General features: G+C 54.6%; 2 protein-coding genes across 2 annotated transcripts; both read left to right on the top strand.

Moving 5' to 3' along the window:
• Positions 1–1,629: 1,629 nt before the first annotated feature.
• LOC103800208 (multidrug and toxin extrusion protein 2-like) lies at positions 1,630–8,071 on the top strand (the record flags this gene model as incomplete). Its single annotated transcript, XM_009072578.1, has 16 exons — positions 1,630–1,731; positions 2,215–2,283; positions 2,638–2,786; positions 2,946–2,988; positions 3,595–3,639; positions 3,814–3,911; positions 4,130–4,227; positions 4,552–4,665; positions 4,873–4,940; positions 5,204–5,312; positions 5,694–5,769; positions 6,082–6,151; positions 6,643–6,775; positions 7,101–7,195; positions 7,425–7,506; positions 7,833–8,071. Coding segments are annotated over 16 exons (1,590 nt in total), but the record flags the coding sequence as incomplete, so codon positions are not given.
• A 1,981-nt stretch (positions 8,072–10,052) lies between these two features.
• Positions 10,053–15,708, top strand: LOC103800207 (multidrug and toxin extrusion protein 1-like). The gene is made up of 17 exons (XM_009072577.1): positions 10,053–10,223; positions 10,317–10,418; positions 10,602–10,670; positions 10,999–11,147; positions 11,245–11,287; positions 11,371–11,415; positions 11,791–11,888; positions 12,050–12,147; positions 12,689–12,802; positions 12,903–12,970; positions 13,232–13,340; positions 13,499–13,574; positions 13,653–13,722; positions 14,026–14,158; positions 14,483–14,577; positions 14,959–15,106; positions 15,488–15,708. The coding sequence occupies exons 1-17, from the start codon at positions 10,053–10,055 to the stop codon at positions 15,706–15,708; spliced, it is 1,809 nt and encodes a 602-aa protein (XP_009070825.1).
• The last annotated feature ends 299 nt before the right edge of the window (positions 15,709–16,007 follow it).

Here is a 16,007-nt window from a genome sequence, read left to right as displayed (position 1 = left end):
CAGCCAGGGTTAAACCACCCCCTACACCGCCAGGATGCTGCTGCTTTGCCCCACGAGCTCCTGTCGCTGCCCAGCGTGGTCCGTGCTGCCCCCGCAGCGCCGCTTGGGAAGGGGAGCGGTGAGCTAGGGGAGGGGGAGAAGTTGTTAACCTGCTCTGTGAAACCGGGTTGGAGTCCTGTCCGTGCCACGTATTGCCTTAGGTGACAAGCGAGTGGCTTTGCTTAGTGCCAGCACCTTGGCCAGCCCTTCCCCAAGCTCTGGGTGCAAAGGTACCTTTTGGCTCGCTGTCCTGAAATCCTCCCCGGGCTGGGATTGCCGTTGGTCTGGAAGGAGATGCATCCTTTGGAGGGAGATGCACTCTTAGGTCACCGGCACAGACAGCACTGAGCACGTTTTGCAGAAGCTTCTGCCAAGGAAGACATGCAACACAGCCTTTGTCTAAATCCACTGTGCATGAAGTTTTGTGCTTTGAATATTCTACTTCATCTGGTAGAATAAATAGCAACTGTTAAACTTCTCAGACACCCTTCCTGACATCAAAGCACTGTCCCGCTGTGATCAGGCAGCAGGGAAGTATAGACTAGTTTCAGTTCCTGTACCTAAACGAATCAAGCCCCCTCAGTCCACTCAACCGTGCCACCTACAGCACAGCCTGCTCCTCCATGTGCACAGATAACCTCAAACCCAAACCTGCAGCTGCTGCTGGTGAATAGTCATTCTGTGTCAAACCCTGCCCTGGGATGACTCTGGAGGTACAGACCAGACCCTTCCTGCAGGGATTACTCACAGCAGCAGGTCAAACATGAGGCCTGGCAGCAGGACTGCATCTGCAGGCAGTGGTGGGAGGTCTGCAGAGGGGAAGGGGTTGTTCTGCTCTTCCTCTGACCCTGCAGAGTTGTTTCTTTAGCAGTTCTGGGCTCTTGGTGTGCCAGCTGCTGGGTGGGAAGGAGCACAAGCAGATCTTGGGCATGGTTCCCAGCTGTGCCCACCCTTCAGTGGGTATAAACCTCTCTAACTTCTACCATCTGTTTGAGCTGTGCCACGACTCTGTGCCCTGGATGCCTGTAGAGGGGATGTCCTCTTGCCAAGGGAAAATGAGGTCTGGAGTGCAATCTCTGCTGCAACATCGTTACACATTGCTGTAGGCCCTGGCAAGGAATACACAGACTGGACTTGGTGTTACTCCAGGAGGAGAGGATGTTGTGGTTTGGGAGGAGAGTTTTCCACAGATGCACGCAAGTGTGGAAAGGCATTGGGGATGTTTTATTTTTCTTCTCTATGCATTCTTCATCCTGGGAAAGAGGATTTCTAGTGAAGCTGTTAAGCCTCACGAAAATGAGGTCATCTGGCAGATCAGCTGTGTAACACCAAAATACCACAGGGCAGGTAGAGGTTTGCTTTGAAAGACAAAGCCACTGAGAGCCTGTGTGAGTTCTGGAGCTGCCTCCTCTGCCCCAGCAGTGTTGGCAAGCAGGGACAGGTTCCCAGGACAGCAAAGCCCTGGCCTTGAGGCCTAGACAGAAACACCAGGAAACCTAACTATTTATAGTCCAACTCCTGTGGGAGGGGTGGTGTTCCTCAAGCCCTAACAGGTCCTCATCTTACCATCTCCTCCTTCTCTTATCCTAGTTCGTTGCCCAGCTGCTGGGATTCCTGATCAGTGTGGTCAGCTCCATCTTCTGTGGCCACCTGGGGAAAGCTGAGCTGGATGCTGTGACACTGGCTGTGTCCGTATGTATCACTCCCAATCCCCTTGGATTGAAGACACACAAATTATGTATTACCAAAAAAAAGAAGAAAAAACCCCCCAAAGCTGTAGAAACGTACATGTGAGGGCCCTGTGTGTCAGCACAGCCTGATGCAATGCAGACATCACCAAACAGTTCTTTTGCCCTGGGCACAGGCAGGGCAGGGCAGCTGAGCAGGCAGTGCCTGTGCCAGTGCAAGGCCAGTACCTGGAGCCTCTGACCATCTCTCTGAACCTGGGCACATGGCCAGGAGCAGCACTGTTTGTGGTCCTTGAGGTGCTTATCCCTTGCTAGAGGGTCTTTTTCTCCACCAGAGGGAAGAAGAGGCTATTTAGCTAACAAGATTGTGTTATTCTGAGAAATAGAAAAGGGCTGGAAACTTCCCAAAAACTTGTAGCAGAACTGTCTCCCCACCCAGCTGGGTGGAACACAGTGCTCTGGGCCAGGTTCCCTGTCTCTCCTCCAGGTGATCAACGTGACAGGCATCTCCATCGGTTCTGGTTTAGCCTCAGCATGTGACACGTTGATGACCCAGGTCAGTAGCAGCTCCCCCTTTCCTGTCTGACAGGGTTTGCCTGTTGCTGTCTCACCTCCTGTGCAGTGTGATGTGGGCACAAAGGGCAGGAGGATGGCACTTTCTAGGCAGCATGAGGCTACAGGTGCCCTGGCTGAAGTCTGCTCACTCTGTACAGCTCCCTCCGAGGAGTCCTGAGTCATGCCCAGATCCCAAAGGGATGTGCAATCTGCCTGAGAGCAAGTTATACCCAACCAGCCTGGCATTAACTGCTGCAGGGCATGGGAAATTTAATCAGCCTCTTGTTGCCCTGAGCGTTTTCCCAGATCCTTTGGCTCCCTGTATCACTCACCTCTGTCCTCTCTCCTGACTCAGACGTATGGCAGCAAGAATGTGAAGCAGGTGGGCACCATCCTGCAGAGAGGCATCCTCATCCTGCTGCTGTGCTGCTTCCCTTGCTGGGCACTCTTCGTCAACACTGAGCAGATCCTCCTGCTCATCCGACAGGACCCCGAGGTCTCCAGGTCAGGGATGAGATCCAGCCCTTCTGGATCAGTCTTCTGCCTGTGGGTGGGTTGCCATGTAGTGTTGAAATCAAGGCTCTCTGGAGCTTGAGTGCAACACTGTTTGGCTTGGCTCTTGCTTTGCTGTATCATTAACTGGGGAAACAACTCTCTTTCCAGGTTAACTCAGGTCTACGTGATGATCTTTATTCCAGCACTTCCTGTAAGTGACTGCTAAAGCTGTTTGAGGCTCTGTATCCCTTAGTAACATCAGGGAAAGGAGGGAGGGCCTTTGCTGTGTGGCTCAGAGGGCAGGTTTAGGGTTTTACAATGTGCTCCTTGATCTTGTGCCTTACCAGATGTGCATTGGCCAGCAGCTGCTGGACCAGCACACATGGGGTCTCTCATCTTCCTGCTACAGCCATATCTTTGCCTGGCATGTAACTGGCAATGGACTCCAGGCTCACTCGTAGCTCCAAGATAAGCTTGCTGTTCACACACACAGAGCTGCTGGGCTCTGGCTAGTTACTCTGACTCCTCTAAGGCAGAGAGCAGTACCACTGCAGAATAAGGGTCTGGTAGGTTTATGCTTTCTTCTCAGCTTTACAAGCTTTCCAGGCTGATGAGGAAGCATAGGAGATTTCTCATTTGAGGACTGATCTCTTGCCAGTGGGAATGGGAGGGGAGGTGCCTTGTATTACCCTTGGCCTTGGGTGCAGGCAGTGCTGGCAGGTGCCATGCTTCAGCTGGAGTGGGGCACCCCAAAAGGGCAGTGTGGGGACTGAATGCTGAACTGTGGTGCTGATGAACTGAATCCTGACTTTTGCAGGCTGCATTTCTGTACCAGCTGCTGACAAGATATTTACTAAGTCAGGTATTGTATTACTAGCCACTTCTGGTCTGTGCATTAAACCCAGCCTTACCAGGAACAGGAGCTCCCTTCTTGGCTTCCTCCTTGAGCATGGATGAGAGTTTCCCTTGTGTTCCTTGTGATGGGGCTTGGGCAGCACTGGGAAAGCAAAGTCCCAAGTTCCTCCTTGGCTTCCAGGCGATCATTATGCCTCAAGTGTTGACTGGGATTGCAGCCAACATCCTCAACGTGGCCATGAACGCCTTCTTCCTTTATGCACTGAAGCTGGGCATGGTGTAAGTGTGAGCAGAGGTGGTGACAGCCTCTCCCTGGGTTTGCTCAGGGCTGGGGGTGGTGTCCTGGGTGCCCAGTTCTACCACCTCCTGCCCCAGACAACCAGCCTGCAAAGGTGAGGCCGGAGGGATCTGCCCCAAGGCTTATTTGGGTGCTCTCCTGCTGTAGCTGATGAGGTTGAGGAGGATGTCACTCGTAACCTGCCTGTCTCTCTCCCCAGGGGCTCTGCCTGGGCTAACACTGTTTCTCAGTACACTGAGACCATTCTCCTCATCCTTTATGTGTGGTGGAAGAAGATCCATGTGAAGACCTGGGGAGGTACTGTTATAGAATAATCTTTCAGAATACCAGTGTCTTTCCCTGGGAATTTGCCACTGTCACCAGCACCTGACAAAGAGATTGCCATCCCTTCATGGTGGGAAGATGCTGTAGCCATGTCCTCAAGGCCTCTACTGTAGCTCTAAAGGCATTCTTGTTGAATATCCTGTCTCAGGAACACAGCATGGCACAGCAGCAATCCCAGATGTATGTCCTCTGAGCTGTGGTGGTGGTTGTCCTCAGAGAGTGACCAGAGGGCCATATGGTTCCCCTTTGGGGGTGGAGAGGGAGAACACATGTTAATTTTGCTTCACCTTGTTGCAGGTTGGAGCAGGGACTGTCTCCTGGACTGGGGCTCTTTCACCTGGCTGGCAGTGCCTAGCATGGTCATGATGTGTATTGAGTGGTGGACCTTTGAGATTGGGAGCTTCTTGGCTGGTGAGTCCAAATCCTCTTTTTCCTCTAGTTCAACAGATCACCTTCCATCAGTGCCTGCTCTGGTGGCTTGAGCATGTCCTGCCAGCAGTCTCCTTCCCAACAGAGTTGGGTCTGCAGGACACTGCAGATGTTCCCATCTATTCCATGGGAACCCTGTAGTTGCTGCCTCCTTGTCAGCAAATGAAGGGGGTGATGAATCTTTTCCAGGGCTGCTCAGTGTGGTGGAGCTTGGTGCACAATCTGTCATCTATGAGCTCGCTTGTGCTGCATACATGGTAAGGGTTGGGTGTATGAAACCCCAAACTGCCTGGGAGAAGCCTGTGGATCAGCGCTGGGGTGGGAAGCAGGGGTTGGTACCAGGCAGGTGATGCCTCTCAGCCCTGCTGTGCAGCTGCACATCCAGGTTGTGCTGCAGATGGAAAATGCCTTTACTGCAGCAATGCCAGTTTACCCCAAATTCACCACTGGGGAAGAAGCAAATTGCTGCAGGCTCTGTTGTCACTGCACCACTCACCTCTTCTTGTCTCCTGCTACTCAGGTGCCTCTGGGCATCAGCGTGGCTGCGAGTGTCAGAGTGGGGAATGCCTTGGGATCGGGGGATGTGGTGCAAGCCAAGACCTCCTGCATCACTGCACTGCTGTGCACAGGTCAGCCCAGGTCCTGCAGGGCAAAATAATAAGCACTTATCAGCAAATGGCTCAGTTCCCCTCTCAGAGGGTTGGGGACCCCTCCTGGCCACCCAAACCCACCTGTTTGGGCCCTTTCTTTGGGCAAGGTGAGGCTCTGGCTGCTCTTTTCTGTTATGAGCCTGGTGCAAAGGCTTTGATAGTTATAAATGCAATTTAGCATTCTGTCCTCCCACTCCAGAAGATAGAGGGAGTATTTGGGGAGAGAGTAAGGAAAACAGACTTGTTCTCTGCTGCAGTATCACTTGGAGGTCAGCCAAGTCCAGTCCCCAAGGTCTGGGCCTGGGTCAGGAGCAGAACATGCTGCCCTTGAATCAGTTTGACTCTTTCTTTTTCTTTCAGGAGTTTTTGCTGTGGTGGTTGCAACGTTACTGGCAAGCCTAAAGGATGTGGTGGGATACATCTTCACCAATGACAAGTGGGTCAACAGCTTTCTCTTGAGTATTATTACCTTCTTGGAGGGTACAATTTATATCCCAGGAACTGCTGAGAGATAAGAGTTCATAAACCTCCATCTGGAAAACATGTTCCCCAAAGGTTCCTCCCCGTTGCCTAGTGTTACTGGGCAGCACAGATGCTGGTGACACTGGGACACTACCATGGTAGCAGGCTGGGATCAGGGAACTGGAATCAGCTTTTGCAGCTGACTGAGGGTGATATGTGAGAACCAAAGTCCCTTGGGACCAGGTGGTGCTGCTTCCCCTGATCCGACCATGCATCTTCCCAACAGGGAGATCGTTCACTTGGTGTCCAAAGTGATGCTCATCTTTGGTCCGTTCCACTTGCTTGATGCAACAGCAGTGAGTATTGCAGCACGTGAAGTGATTCCTCTCTGCACTTTGGGGTGCCATGGAGGGTGCAAAGCTGCCTATAAAACTGATACAGAGAAGCAAACTGACAAACTGTCAAAGCAGCAGCTTGTGCTACCTGTAGCACCTCAGTGTCCCCTGTGCTTGCAGTTGCCCCTTGGCATTGCTGCAAACAACCTCCTCTTTTCCCCTGGCAAGGCTGCAGATTTTTGAACAGCTGGGTCTTGACAGATAGCAGGTGCTCCCAGCATACTCATTAAATAGTCATTTTGGCCTGTTTGCTCCTGTCACATCCTGGGGAGAGGGACCCAGGCAGTCTGGGTGGGCAGCTGGAGCCCCACACCATGTGCTCCAAGACGTGGCTTTGGTCCCTCTTGGCTTCATGGGACAGTGCGATGGATTCCCCTGTTCCCAGGGCTGTGCCGTGCCCCAGAGCTCCTGTGGTGGTACCTGGCAGTGATCCCTGTGCCCTCCCTCCTTAGGCCACCTGTGGGGGTGTGCTGCGGGGCACGGGGAAGCAGAAGTTGGGTGCCATCGCCAACGCCATCGGATACTACACCATCGGCCTGCCCATTGGCATCTCCCTGATGTTTGCAGCCAAGATGGGGGTCTTAGGTATGTGTGTCCTCCACCTGGCACTGTATGAGCTGCCAAACCCTGTGCCTTGAGCAGAGGCTCAGCCCTGGAACTCATGCTTGGATCTTCCTTTGAATCAGTGGGGATGAATTGCACACTGATGTGTTTGGGGCAGGCGCTGAGTAGACTCATCAATGGGGGCTGAGATGTCCTAGTAAATCCAGACTTACTCTCCTCTCCCATCAAGACTGGATTGGACATGGGGCAATGCTCTGACCCACTGAAGTTCCTGGGCACTTTGGCAGTGACTGGCAAAGGCAGGTTTTCCTTAAGACCTCCCTGAAGTAACTTCCCATCGCTGCAGGTCTGTGGGTTGGGATGATCATTTGCATCTCTGTGCAAGCTCTTTCCTTCTTGGCTTTTGTCATCCGCATGGATTGGAAGAAAGCTGCAGAAGAGGTGAGACTTGTGTTTCTTTCTGGTAAATCTTGAAAGGTGCTGGGTGAGTTCCTGTCCCAGTACAATGCCACAGCCTTCTGGGAAGAGGCAGAAGTGAACTGGGATCTGTCCTCCTGTAGTGGAGGAGCAATTTGGTGCAGAGCGTGCTTGTCTTGGGAGAGTGGAGGGTTTTCTGGGCTGGGCAGGACACTCTTGCCCTGAGAAGAGCAACTTTTCCCTGTGTTTTTAGGCTCAAGTCCGAGCTGGAATGAAAGAACAACCAGAAGACATGAACTCCAGTGGCACAGCTGATAACAAAACATCTGCTGTAGGTATGTAACTGGGCCCAAATTCTCCACCCAACCCTTCCTTACATTCCCAGTCATGGCAGCTATGTCTGTCCTGCAAGCTTCTGGAAAAAGAGCACAGTGCTGGTCTCAGGGCTGTGGCATTTCTCCTGCACGTAGTAACAGGGTACAAGATACCTGGGCTGCCAGCCCATGTCTGCCTCACTTGGGAACAGCTGCCACTTTGCTGTGGCATGTCCCAGTGTCCCCAGCTCATGGGAAAGGACCCTCAGGACTGGCACTAGTGCAGCTCAAAGCTTCTGATTTTGGCAGATGAGCTTCCCTGCAGCACTCACCTCTCTGCCACACAGATTACACCTCCGTCGACACAGACACCGTGGACACTGTAGCCCTGCCTGAAAATATCGTGGTGGGTGAGAGGCAACCAGACCACCAGCTCATCACAGAAGAAGAGTGTCCTGTTGTCCCTTCTCCCACTGTGGCGTGGAGGGCACTGATCATGATTTTGGCAGATGAGCTTCCCTGCAGCACTCACCTCTCTGCCACACAGATTACACCTCCGTCGACACAGACACCGTGGACACTGTAGCCCTGCCTGAAAATATCGTGGTGGGTGAGAGGCAACCAGACCACCAGCTCATCACAGAAGAAGAGTGTCCTGTTGTCCCTTCTCCCACTGTGGCGTGGAGGGCACTGATCACGTGTGCTGTGCTGGGCTGCCGCCGCTGCCGTCGCTGTCCTGCTGGTGGGCATCCTGGTCAGGCTCCTGACTGGCAATGGCTAGAGCCAGTGACACTGGGCAACTGTGCACAGAGCAGGAGGGCACGTGGCAATGTCCCAGGAGGACTGTGGGGGAAGGAATTCCCCCTCACTTCGTTACAAAAAGTCCCTTTGCTCAGTTTCTGGTCGACTCACAATGTTTTATCCCACACACAGAGTTCTTAAAGGGGGTGAGGATGTGGCATCTGGGAAAAAAAGTGGTGCTTGAGAGCTGGTTCCTCTCCTGCACTGCACCAGGGTGTCACTCATGATAGGTGGGACTGTATCCTGGGGCTGACCCAGGAAGGACACAGGGTCCTTGTGCTGCTGTTCTGCTCCCTGGGGGACATTTGTTCATGTTATTTGCTAATGGCCAAGGCTCCTGATGTCCACAGCACATTTCCTCATGCACCAGCCTGTGCCAGCATCTTGGCATGGCAGAGCCCACTCACAGCTGCTGCAGCAGCACAGGTTAAGGTGGATTTTGCTGGAAAGTGTCTGACTCTGCTGCTGGGGCGTTGGGTGCTGGGCCCTGGCCCTGCTCTCCCCATGACGTGGCAGGCACAGCGCCTAAAGCAACTCTTCTTTGCACTTTTGTAAGGTGGGATTTTGATACAATAAAGTTTTCTGAGTAAACCTTAGGCTGTTTAATGTGGTGTGAGCATGACCCTGGTCATTGGCATGGCTGTGCTGTTAGAGGAGAGATGTGGGGCTGGTTTGTGCAGCCTGATCGACACACACAGAGCAGAACCTCAGGCTCCTGGCCCTGTGGTTTGGACCAGCTCTGTGTCCAGGGTTATCACAATGCTCTCAGGTACAAAAGCAGGGTTTGTGCTCCTCAGCTGCTTTCTGCACTGCTGTTGAGCACTGTGGAAGAGGGTGGTTGTGTTGCCATTAGAGAACTGCCATAGTCATAAGCCAAACCCCCCATCACTGCCTGTCCCCTGCACTGAGTCCCTCCAGACCTGTCCCAGGCTCTTACCTACAGCTGAGAGACTGATGTGGCTCATGCTCAAACACTGGACAGGGCAACATAAAGCATATACATGGCACCTCCAAAACTCTCCTGCCTCAGGGTGCTGTGAACAATAAGATGTGACATAAACAAGCTTGAAAGTGCCCCAACACCAACAGCCTCTGCCCAGATGTGTGAGGATGTGGCAGAGCTCAGATTCCTGGTAGGTTTAGGATGGGACCCTGGGGAGAGGAGGAAGCTGTGTCACTGCTCCCTGAGCTACCCCAGCCCAGCTCCCACTGTGCAGGAGAGGGTCTGCTCTGCAGTGGCAGCTCCTCTTCACCTGGCTCCCCACTGGTGGGCCAAGGACACGATATTTGGCCTGAGGGATGGATGCCAGTGAAAGCCAACACAGCTGGAGCCAACAGGGCTGGCTTGTCTTGGCCACCACCACACTGTGATGAGAGGGGCTGAGACAGGCAGTGGCCCCACCACTGCTGGCAGCAGCTCACTGGAGTCTGCACAGATCCAAGAATCCTCCATCGCCTCTGGAAGAGGAGGAGGACCCTCCAGCTCTCCGGCCAGCGGAGCCGTGGTGGAGCAGGAGAGAGGTACGAGGGCTTGCAGGGTGGATTTGGGATGGCTCAGGGCAGGCACCAAGTGCCTTGCATGGTGTGTCTGAGCTCCTCTGCACTGCCAGGACCCTCTGAGGGCTCCATGCCCTGCCCACGCTGCCCATGGCCAGCCCAGCTGCCAGCTGAACTTCACCCCGCAGTGGTTACACATTGCTGACCCCACGGCAGTTTAACAGAGTGCAGAGGAAGGAGGTTCTCCATTGCCCTGGCAGAGCGGCGGAATGAAGCCGGCGAACGTCCCCGAGGAGAATGGCTTCAGGGAGGCAATGGCCACTGGCCAGCACGACCTCACAGCCCGCAGCCCCGGGAAGAAACGCCGCTGGATTCGGCGCCTGATCCCGGACAACTTCTGGGAGGACTCAAAGAAGCTGCTGGTGCTGGCAGGACCACTGGTAAGGACCTGGCAGGATGGATTTCCCACAGCAGAGACCCCCCCACTCACCTCCATCGCTGATCTTTGCTGCTCTTGTCTTCTCTGTGCTTAGATCCTGATCCAGCTGCTGATCTTCCTGATACACCTTGTCAGCTCCATATTCTGTGGCCACCTGGGCAAGGTGGAGCTGGCCTCTGTCACGCTGGCCATCGCTGTAAGCATTCCCCATGCTGGGCACAAGCTCCCCCACCACCTCTGCTGGCACTGGGATGGGATCTGGGAATGGCAGCGGAAAAGGACAGAGGAGATTTCAGACTCCCACTTTTCCTTTTAGCCCTTCTCCCCACCTGAAAGTCTTAATGCTCACCTTCTTTGTTTCTTTAACTCCTGTTGCCAGGTTATAAATGTTACTGCCATCTCTGTAGGTTATGGATTGACTTCAGCCTGTGACACCTTGATATCACAGGTGGGTAAGACATGCACTTGTCCTGGAGACACATGGGGGTTTCCAGCATCAGCTGGTGATGCCCAGGCACCACATGGAGCCCTGGCTGCCCCTGTGAGCTGGGGAAGCTTATCCCCAGGTAACAATCCCATAACAGGGATGGTCCAAATCCTTCCCGGGCGGTTCTCAGGGTGGTTAGGGCTACTCTATGCTCTGTGGGGTTCTCATCTCCCTAGCACCAGTTGACTTCACTCGGGCGGTTCTCAGGGTGGTTAGGGCTATTCTATGCTCTGTGGGGTTCTCATCTCCTTAGCACCTCTTGACTTCACCGCTGCCCTCTCTCCTCCAGACCTATGGCAGCAAGAACCTGCTGCGTGTGGGGGTGATCCTGCAGCGTGCCACCCTCATCATCCTCCTCTGCTGCTTCCCCTGCTGCGCTGTCCTCATCAACATCGAGCAGTTAATGCTCCTCATCCGGCAGGATCCCGAGGTCTCCAGGTCGGGTGGTCCCATGGCCCTTCCCTGGAATGGTGGAGCTGAGAGGAAGGTGGTCCTGGCCATGCCCCTCCCTAACCCTGACTCTGTGTGCCCCCAGGTTAACCCAGCGCTACGTGATGGCATTTGTCCCTTCTCTCCCGGTGAGTCCCTGGGGCACCCTGGATGACCATCCTGCTTCTGCTGCTCAGCACTGGCTCAGCTCATCCACCAATTTCCTTTGCAGGCAGTTTTTCTCTATAATCTGGAGACAAGATACCTGCAGAACCAGGTACATCCTGAGGACATCACACCCACTGAGGGTCAGCCCTGGCTCAGGGGTCCCTTCCACCATGCACCCAGGGTTTCCATGCTTGCCATTCCTGGTGATGAGGCAGCATTTGTGCCCACCACCACCTAGGTGCCCCAGAACAGATTCTGTAGGTCACACCATCTCACAGCAGATGTATCCAATCTGCCTGATGGACCTCCCTTCATACCTTCCCACATCAGGGATTTACCTTCAACATTTTCCAAGCAGATGACATCACCTGAAGTTTACTTTTTGGCTGGGAAAGGTGCTGAGCATGGGGCTGGTGTGGATCATCACACCTCCCTCCTGAAGTCTTTGTGAAGGCACAGTGTTCCCATCTCCTCCTCTTTTCAGATGATCATGTGGCCACTGGTGCTGAGTGGAGTCATCGGCAACATCGTCAACGTGATAGCAAACTATGTCTTCCTCTATGTGTTCCACTTGGGCATCACGTGAGTAGCACCTGTGTCCCATGGAGGGGAAAACATGGCACTTGGGGATTCTCAGGGGCCAACACTGAGCATCCAGTGCTCACAGGGGCACGGGGGGACATCACGCTCCAGCACCCTGAGGCCATGGGTGATGACGATTACCTTTCTCACTTCCTCTGCAGGGGCTCTGCCTGGGCCAACACCACTGCTCAGTATTCACAGACCATTTTCTTGTTCCTGTACATCATAGGCAAGAAACTCCACGTGAAGACCTGGGGAGGTAAGGGCATTTCCCTTGTTCCCTCTGCTTCCTGCTTTACTCCAGTGTCCATAAAACTTCCACCACCTGGTGGAAGTGTCCTGGATAGACGACAAAATCTGTTTGTCCTGAGAGTGAAATATTAACCCCAGCCTGGTGCACCCCAGGTACAACAGTGCTGCTTGGGTGGCAGCATGTCATGCGTGAGTGCTGGCAGAGCTCTGTGCTGGGCTGTAAACATTAATTCTGGAGAAATGAAACTTTCTGCTGAGGCTTTGTGGGGATCAGCCCCAAAGCCGGATGAGCGCAGACGTAAGCACGAGGTTGTCCTGAGACACTCTGTTCCGGGAGGGATGAGCTGAGGGTTACCCTGCTCTGTGGCACAGGGGACACCATCAGAGAGCATGTAGGTGCACACTCTGCTGCTGGAGGTGCTGTGGAGCTGAGCAGAGTTGCTTCAGTGACTGCAAACAGGAGCAGCACCTCTGGCTGCCTTGGGTGCTCTCTGTGATGTAACACACATCCACTCTGGTCATCCATCAGATGTTTCTTCTCTCCATAGGCTGGTCCAAAGAGTGCCTGCTGGAGTGGGACAGCTTCACATCCTTGGCTATCCCCAGCATGCTCATGATGTGCATTGAGTGGTGGACCTACGAGATTGGGAGCTTCTTGATAGGTCAGTGGAGAGAGAAGCTGCAAGGACATGGCGAGGTTTGACCCTGAGCAGCTCTTCCCTAGGCACCCACAGCCAGTGTTGACCCTTTTCTCTCCCCCAGGCCTGCTGAGTGTCGTCGAGCTCTCTGCCCAGTCCATCATCTATGAGGTGTCTGTTGTTGCTTTCATGGTAAGGGCTGGGGTTATTACTTCAGAACAGGGCTTCATGGGGACCATCCCAGGACTGACACCCACCAAAAATCAGCTCCAGTAAATCTCCATCTTCCCTCTCTGCACTTAAACTTCTCCCTGCTCCTGCCTCTCCCTCCTATGGAGACACTTGAAATCAAACCTTAACTCCATCCCCCTCTCTGCCATGTGGTTATTCCACTGTCTCTGCCATGGTCCCTTTACCTGAACACACTCATGAGCCTCAGCCCTGTGGTTGCAGATTCCCCTGGGGCTTGGCACAGCTGCCAGTGTGCAGGTGGGGAATGCACTGGGTGCCGGCGACGCCGAGACGGCCAAGAGATCCTCCTCCACCAGCCTGCTCTGCACAGGTCAGTCCACCACATGATGCTGGGAAGCCTCTCCCTTCCAGGAGCAGGGAGCATTTGCAGTCCTCTGCAATCTTCTTCTCCCCCTGCTCTCTCCCTTTGGCTGCTCCCAAGCTCTCCATCTCAGCCAGGCTGGACTGAGCACTTTGCTCTGTTTCCAGGGGCTTTCTGCATAATCATGGGGGTCATTTTAGCCTCTGCAAGGAATGTGCTGGGATACATCTTCACCCAGGACAAGTGAGTGCCCCCAGCTCCTGGCTTCAGTGTGTGGAGATCAGTTCCCAAAAGTGATTGTTGGCTTTTCTCTGTCCTTAGGGAGATTGTTGAGTTGGTGGCATGGGTCATCCCTGTCTACGTGGTCTTCCACTTGTTTGAAGCCATGTGTGTAAGTCCCAGGGAATGCTGCTATTTTCCATAGGGGACCTCAGTGCCGGGAAGCAGCATCGTGGGCTGAGGGTCCCTGGGGCTGTGGGTGAGCATTGGTGTCCGCGCCAGGACCCTGCAGAGTTCCTGGGATCATCCCTTAGGAAACACCAAGTGCATCGAAAGATGGTGACCCACAGGACTGGGCAGAGACACAGAAATAATGGGCAGAAGCAGGGAGCTGGTTCATCTCCAGGCAGCAGCAGAGCCCTGGATTCGGCTGCGGTGGCTCTCCCTGCCCCAGCTCCTCTCCCTCTCCTGGCAGGGTACCTGCAGCGGGGTGCTCAGAGGCATTGGCAAGCAGAAATTTGGTGCCATCCTCAATGCTGTGAGCTACTACGGCGTGGGCATGCCCCTGACAGGTGTGCTGCTCTTCGTGGCCAAGATCGGCGTCATAGGTACTGACCCCTGGGCACACAGCTCTGCACACCCCCAAACCTCCTGTGGGCAGATCAGCTCCCCCCAGCTCCACTGATGGCTCTCCATGACCCTCGTGCCTGGCTCTGCCCTCCCTGGGGGCACACTGGGAAGGCTCTTGCAACTACTGGGAGCTTTTACTCATGCTGGGAAGGAGTAATTGCTTCCAGTTGTGACAGGCACCCATGACCACCCTATCCCCATGTCCCTGCTGACCTTGGTGACATCTCCTTTCTTGGCCTGATGTCCTGGGATGCCCTCTCAGTTGGGTTTGCCCCAGCTCCCTCTGGTGTGTCCTGCTGCAGGTCTGTGGCTCAGCATGCTCGCCTCGGTCTTCATCCTCTGCACCTGCTTCATCACCTACATCTCCCGCATGGACTGGACCAAGGCAGCCGAGGAGGTAACCCAAGCACCCACAGCACCATGCCCTGCCAGAGGGAAGATCCTTAGTGCCTTGGCTGGGATTGCCATGGGATGACACAGGAGCATGGGCTCAATCTCACAGCCAACTCTGTCCTCCAGTGCCCCCAGTAAAACCCAGTGCTCCCACAACCACATCCCTGTGCTCAGCTCCCTCCTGCACACGCACGCAAAAAGTTTCTCTCTGCCCTGGTGCCACCCTTGGGTGGGGACATGAAGCACAGAGCAGATGGGGTGATCCAGGCTACCTCAACCCTGCACTCCTGAGCAACACCTTGTGCCCCATGAGAAGTGACACACTGGCTTTGCCCAGTGGGGATTCCCTGCACCACTGACTAAACCCAGCGTGTTCCCTCCCCAGGCTCAGCGCCGCGCAGGAGTGACCCAGCCACCACCAGAGGAGACAAATCTGGACCCTGAACCCTCCTGCAAGGCACTTCCCTCAGATGTGGGGCCAGACCCCCTGCCCCACACTTACCCCCTTGCCACAGTGGTGCAGGGGTGCGTCGGTATGGCCAGGAGCTGGGCACGGCAGGGTGGGGAGCTGGGCACGGCATGCAGTGGTGGTTCAGGACCAGGAAAGGTCCCCAAGGATTCACATAAGCCAGGAATGAGCCCACAAAAGCAGGGTGCAGCATAGTGCTGGGGATGCCCTCAGATACTGGGAGAACAGTAATTATAGGGGTGGGCTCTGGGTGTCGTGGGGATTACCTGGACGGGTGGGACACCTTGGACAATTCTCACCTTACAGACATCAGGTTCCCCCTGAATCTGTTGAGAGCTGGAGGTCTCCACACTCTGGACTGCTCATAATGTGCTTTCAGCCCTTTGACAAACCCCCCCAAGAAACTCCTCAAACCCCTCGTGACGCTGCCCCATTGTCCTTGCAGCGGGAGTGGATGCACAGAACAGCGTCGTGCTCACAGGCATCACCAGGATGGAAGGACCAACGTACCAACTGGACCCCCAGGATGCCAAGTCTGCCACCTTCTCTCCAGCCACTGCTGTGGTCACCAAGACGCTGATCCTGCGGCGTGTGCTGGCAGCAGCTGCAGCCGTCACTGTCCTCGCGCTCGGCATCGTTATAAGGCTGATGACCAGCAAACACTGACCCACAGCAGGGACTCTGGGGACTTGTTTTGGGGGCAAAAGTCCCTCCTGACAGATGGATGTACAAAGCACAGACCAGCCAGCAAAAGAATCCAGCACACACCTGTCCTACAGGAGCCAAAGGGTCAGCGATCTGCTCAGACATGGCTTGGGAATGGGCCCTGCAGCTGCTCCAGCACCCAGAATGCTACTCTGGACTGCCTGACACACACTGAGGGTGCAGGTGATCCTCTCCAACCCACACTGCTGGCTACTGCCTGCCAGCAGGAGCTGAGCACAGCCTGGCTCACACTGCTGCTC

The sequence above is a fragment of the Acanthisitta chloris genome, unplaced genomic scaffold (assembly GCF_000695815.1).
Source record: "Acanthisitta chloris isolate BGI_N310 unplaced genomic scaffold, ASM69581v1 scaffold10714, whole genome shotgun sequence".
In the NCBI taxonomy this organism is placed as follows: domain Eukaryota; kingdom Metazoa; phylum Chordata; class Aves; order Passeriformes; family Acanthisittidae; genus Acanthisitta; species Acanthisitta chloris.
This window is presented reverse-complemented; position numbering and strand designations above follow the sequence as displayed.